This window comes from Brachypodium distachyon, chromosome 3 (genome assembly GCF_000005505.3).
Source record: "Brachypodium distachyon strain Bd21 chromosome 3, Brachypodium_distachyon_v3.0, whole genome shotgun sequence".
Lineage (NCBI taxonomy): Eukaryota > Viridiplantae > Streptophyta > Magnoliopsida > Poales > Poaceae > Brachypodium > Brachypodium distachyon.
This window is the reverse complement of record NC_016133.3, coordinates 37,206,819-37,211,931: the sequence shown is the minus strand read 5'-3', so window position 1 is coordinate 37,211,931 and position 5,113 is coordinate 37,206,819. Positions and strand designations below refer to the sequence as shown.

The following is a 5,113-nucleotide window of genomic DNA, read 5'->3' as shown; positions in this document are numbered from 1 at the left end:
AATCAGAGGGAATATGATAAATTGGACCAGACACAACTCACACTCGAATGGCGGCCTACTGCATACGTACCTACCGAAGGACCGGATTACTCACCAGTTTTATACTAGTTGGAAAAATCTTGAACCAAATCCAGCCCCTGAACCCTTTGTAATGTTTTTGTGGAGATCTGAAACTAGCTAGGTCTTTGACTGGTTGATGAACACACATCTGGAGAAAAAAAGAATCCAACTTAGGGGCAAAAAGGCACCTTGGATCCAGTCTAAGCAATGAGCAAACAAACATGAACATGGTGACCATTAGTTAGTACTCAAGGGACCATCTGGTTACATGGGAGTTTAGAGATACTACAAACTACATTTTTACCAAGATACTACTATTAAGTATGTTTGATTAAGCAGGCCTAGATTGACGTTGAGTCCACTCACTGGCTACAGCTACAGGTTGTAACTAAGATTTCAGAGCTATTCTTCATCGTAAATAGGCGTGGCAAATGCTACTGTTTAATTAGTCTTGATTTCTGACATTGGGGGCGTCGTCAGACGACATCAAGAGGCGGCTTCTCCTCCAGCTCCAGCACAAGAGCGGGCTTGCTGTCCGGCAGCACCTCGAGCAGCAGCTTCACGACGGACCTCATCGACGGGCGGTTGATGGGGAGGCTGGACGTGCAGAGCAGGGCCACGCTGAGGACCTTGCGCATCTCGGCCCTGCAGGACTCGCCGGCGCCGGCGGCGAGCCTCGGGTCCAGCACGGCGTCCACCCCTTCGCGCTCGATGCTGCCGCACACCCACCTCACCAGGTCCTTGTCGCCCAGCTCCGGCCCCCCCACGGGCCTCTTGCCGGTCACCAGCTCCAACATCACCACGCCGAAGCTGTACACGTCGCTCTTCTCCGTGATCCGCAGCGTGTACGAGTACTCTGAAAACAATCAATCACAACCAAATAAGCAAGAAGAATTCAGTCGATCATACAAAAGCAGACGACTGATCAAGGAGTCGAGTTGATCGGCTCACCGGGAGCAATGTAGCCGCAGGAGCCGGCGATGGCGGACACGGCGGCGTCCGGGGCGCGGCGGCCGTTGTTGCCGCTGCCGACGATGGCCCTGGCGACGCCGAAGTCGGCGACCTTTGCGCCGAAGTCGGCGTCGAGGAGGATGTTGTTGGACTTGACGTCCCGGTGCACGATGGGCGGCGCGCAGTCGTGGTGCAGGTAGGAGAGGCCCTCCGCGGCGTCGACCATGATCCTGTACCGCATCGGCCAGTCCAGGACGGCGCCCTTGCCGCCGTGGAGCAGGTCGCCCAGGCTGCCGTTGGGCATGTACTCGTACACCAGCAGCCTCCGGTCGCCGCTGCGGAGGCAGCACCAGAGCTTCACGATGTTCTTGTGCCGGACCCTGCCCAGCGTCGCCACCTCCGCCTCGAAGCCATCCTTGTTGGAGGACGAAGACGACGACGACAGCTCCTTGTTCCTCGCCGCGCCCCACAGCTTCTTCACGGCCACCACGTCTTCGTCCCCGCCGCGGCCGAGGAATGCCTTGTACACCTTGCCGGCGGCGCCCGCGCCGATCACGTTGTGCTCGTCGTGCAGGCAGCTCAGGATGTCTTCCTCGTGGAACTCCGCCTTGTGGAACGATGTCACCACCCACTGCTTGTTTCCGGCGCTGGCCTCCGCGCTGTAATGGCTCCGGTACTTGTAGCAGAACCACGCCACGCCGAGGACGAGGATGACTCCGGCGATGGTAATGATGGACTCGGCGCTCCGACGGCCGGCTGCGCCCGCCCCTCTGCGCCCGCCGGAGCACGCTCCGCCGCGGCAGAGAGCAGGGTTCCCCAGGAAGCTGTCGTCGTACATGTCGCCCGAGAAGACAGGAGACAGGTCGCCGCTGAGCCGGTTGTTGGAAAGGTTGAGCAGGCTCAGCTTGAGGTTCTCCAGCTGCGCCGGCACGCCGCCAGTGAGCTCGTTGCTCGACAAGTCCAGCGAATTCAGCACGGGGAGCTCCCCGAGCCCCGGCGGGATGCTCCCCGTGAGCCGGTTGTCTGCCAGGTCGAGCTGCGTCAGCTTCTGCCACCGTCGAACACCTTGTGGCAGCTCCCCGGAGATCGAGTTGTTCCGTAAATCAATCCTGCCGAGCGTGGACAGATCAGCGAGCGTCGCTGGCAGAGGACCGGAGAACCCGTTGTTGGCGGCCGACAGCTCGACCAGGTTTGTCAGGCTGCCTAGCTCCGCCGGCAGCACGCCGGCGAAATGGTTGTCGGATAGCAGCAGCTGCGACAGGTTCTGCGCCAGGGCAATGCCTGGCCCCACGGTGCCGGACAGAGCGTTCCCCGCGAGCTCTAGAAGGTACAGATGCGGCAGGCTCCACATGTCCAGCGGCACGGGCCCGGACAGCCGGTTGTTCGGCAGCCGGACACGCGTCAGCGTCCGGCATTCCCCAAGCTCGGCCGGGATCGGTCCGTCAAGCTCGTTGTTCAGTATCAGGAGCTGCTCCAGCTTCCCTGCGCTGCACAGCGTGGCCGGAATCCGGCCTGAAATCCGGTTGTCCGACAGGTCGATGAACTCGAGCGGGCAGTTCTTCCCGAACTCCGGCGGAAGCTCCCCGACCAGGCGGTTGCTGAACAGCCTCAGGTCGTTCAACGCCGGCGCCTGCCCCAGCGTCGACGGAACGCGGCCGGACAGCTCGTTCTCGTACAGGTGCAGGCTCTCCAGCCCCGGCGCGAGGAGCAGGTCCGGCGGTATCTCCCCCGACAGCCGGTTCATGGCGACGTCCAGGAACCGCAGCTTCTTGAGCTTGCCCAGCCCGGCCGGGACCCTGCCGGAGAGCTTGTTCGAGTAGAGCTCGATCTGCACGACGCTCTCCAATCCCCCGATGCTCTCCGGGATCTCGCCGGTTAAATTGTTCGTGGAGAGGTCGAGGTTGACGAGGCGTTTCAGGTTCCCGATGGAAGCCGGGATGTTCCCGACGAGGCCGCACCCAGCGAGCCACAGCACGCGGAGCCGTGGCAGACCGTGGGCGATGGCGTCCGGGACAGGGGAAGGCGTGAAAGGGTTGTACGCGAGCAGGAGCTCCTCGAGGGCGCTGACATTTGCCAGGAACGCCGGGAACTCGCCCGAGATGTCGTTCCCGGCGAGGTTGAGCGTCGAGAGGGAAGGGAACCCGGCGCCGAAGCTCCTCGGGATTTCTCCGGTGAACGAATTCCCGGCGAGGTTGAGGTGTTTTAGCGACTGTAATTCGGCGAGGCAGGGAGGCAAGGGGCCGGTGAGCGAGTTGTAGGAGAGGTCGAGGCGGACGAGGGAACTCAGCGAGCAGAGCGGTTTTGGGAATTCGCCGGCGAGCGAGAGGTTGGAGAGGAGGAGGGAGGCGATGGTTGGGTCATCGTCGGACGAGCTGCAGAGGATGTGCGGCCAGCGGCATGGGGAGAGGGGGGAAGGTGTGCGCCATGCTGAGAGCGCGGAGGCGGGGTCGGAGAGCGCGTCTTTGGCGGCGAGGAGGACGGAGAAGTCGGCGGCGAGGGATGCGGCGGGCGTGGCGGGGGTGCAGAGCAGGAGGAAGAGGAGGAGCAGGGGAGTCATGGCAGAGCCGTGAGAGTGGAGTGGAGTGGATTAGTGGGGGGGGAGTGGTGGGCTTAACTGCTCCAGGGGATTGGGTTTTAAAGCGTGTGGGTCTTTGCTCAGGCCGTTCTTTCGTTCGTGCCTGATTACTTAGATTAGACAGTTGATTGGATTCTGAATATGTCGACGGACCGAGGAGCTTTCCAGATAACTCAGATTCATCATGAGATGGGTGTCGTGAACTCCTGATGCTTAACCAAACTGATTAACAGACAGGATGAACTCAATACTACAAGCAGCGATCCAATTCAGGAAACTTTTTGGCTCCAATTGCATCTAGACTAAACTGTATGGGAACTTGTTGGGGGTCAAAGGACACTGATGACCGGGATTAAAAAATTCAGGGTGTTAAGTTCAGGGATTTGCAGGTCGGTATTCGATTGGATTCACCTCTACATGCACGGGGTTTAAAAAGCGTTTGGGCACCCGAGAGATGTGCTTGCACGGTACGCTACGGCGCGCGCGTCCACGTGTGAGAGGCCAAGTGTTGTTAGCTTGGGCCTTGGGGGCGCTGCCTCAGATGCAAAATTTGCGTGAGCCGGAGTATGATGGAGTGTGTGATTAGCTAGCTAGCGAGAAGCTGCTAGGCTAGCTGAGGCCTGAAGCAAGTGCCCGGCTAAGTAGTTGGAGAAACGCACGCGTGCATCGTGAGGCCCTGGGGGAGGAGGACGAGGAGGAGAGGTTCTCGTTTGCTAACCGCTCTCGATCATGAGCTAAGCTACACAATTCTCAGCCCAGGGCTGTTCGAACATGGTAAACGGGTGAGCGGCTATTTTCTGTGTGTTGACCTATTGTTTCACTTAAAAAAAATATTTTTTCGTTAGCTTTTTTTTTTCCACCTGGGGTCTCCCCTTTTCATTATTACTAACGGAAATACAAAGTTCAACAAGCAAGCTGGGTAGATAGTGCGACCGGACGAGATAAAGAGAATTACCCTAACCTGGACAGGAAACCCGCTGACCAGCCTCCGCAATCGGAGACTGACTACGGAACGAAAACCTGTCCCTACCACTACGTCCTAACACATTACAACCACCGACAGTAGCTTAACAAAGTTTAACAGGACCAGACAAGCAAAACAAAGACAGTCTTAGTGAGGCAGCAAAACAACATTTTTTTTTCGTTAGCTAGTACACGGTTCAGAATGGAACCGAATTTGAACAGCCCTGTCTCAAGCTACCAAGTGACAATATATGTAAAGTTATTAAAAAAAACGACGGTATCAATATAACGGTTTTAGGCATCTTCCTGTATATACAAAGTATAAAGGACCCTTCGCTTGTTCTACACGGAAAGAATCGAGACATGTAAATGGTAGTCTAATTCTTTGTGGTGGAGACCGGTGGTTTACAACTTAGCAATCGTGTAGGCAGAGTCACGTTGGCGTATATAATTGTTTCTACACACAAAAAAGCGTGTATGCATGATTTTGTATGGTCATGAGTGACCAAGTCAAGACACTGTATACAAAACTCCACCATTATCAATGAGGATAATGTCGCTTTG

The 5,113-nt window shown here is 57.2% G+C and overlaps 1 protein-coding gene across 1 annotated transcript; it reads right to left on the bottom strand.

Annotated features, from left to right (window-relative positions):
* Positions 1 to 230: 230 nt before the first annotated feature.
* LOC100839007 (receptor-like protein kinase HSL1) lies at positions 231 to 3,968 on the bottom strand. The gene is made up of 2 exons (XM_003572117.4): positions 1,012 to 3,968; positions 231 to 916 (listed from the first exon to the last, which is right to left on the bottom strand). The coding sequence occupies exons 1-2, from the start codon at positions 3,566 to 3,568 to the stop codon at positions 537 to 539; spliced, it is 2,937 nt and encodes a 978-aa protein (XP_003572165.1). The 5' UTR covers positions 3,569 to 3,968; the 3' UTR covers positions 231 to 536.
* Between the last annotated feature and the right edge of the window lie 1,145 nt (positions 3,969 to 5,113).

Excerpts from the sequence above, each read along its gene's own strand:
- LOC100839007 (XM_003572117.4), bottom strand. The coding sequence starts at position 3,568 with ATGACTCCCCTGCTCCTCCTCTTCCTCCTGCTCTGCACCCCCGCCACG. Across the intron at positions 917-1,011 it reads CTGCGGCTACATTGCTCCCG|AGTACTCGTACACGCTGCGG; the intron begins GTGAGCCGATCA and ends GATTGTTTTCAG.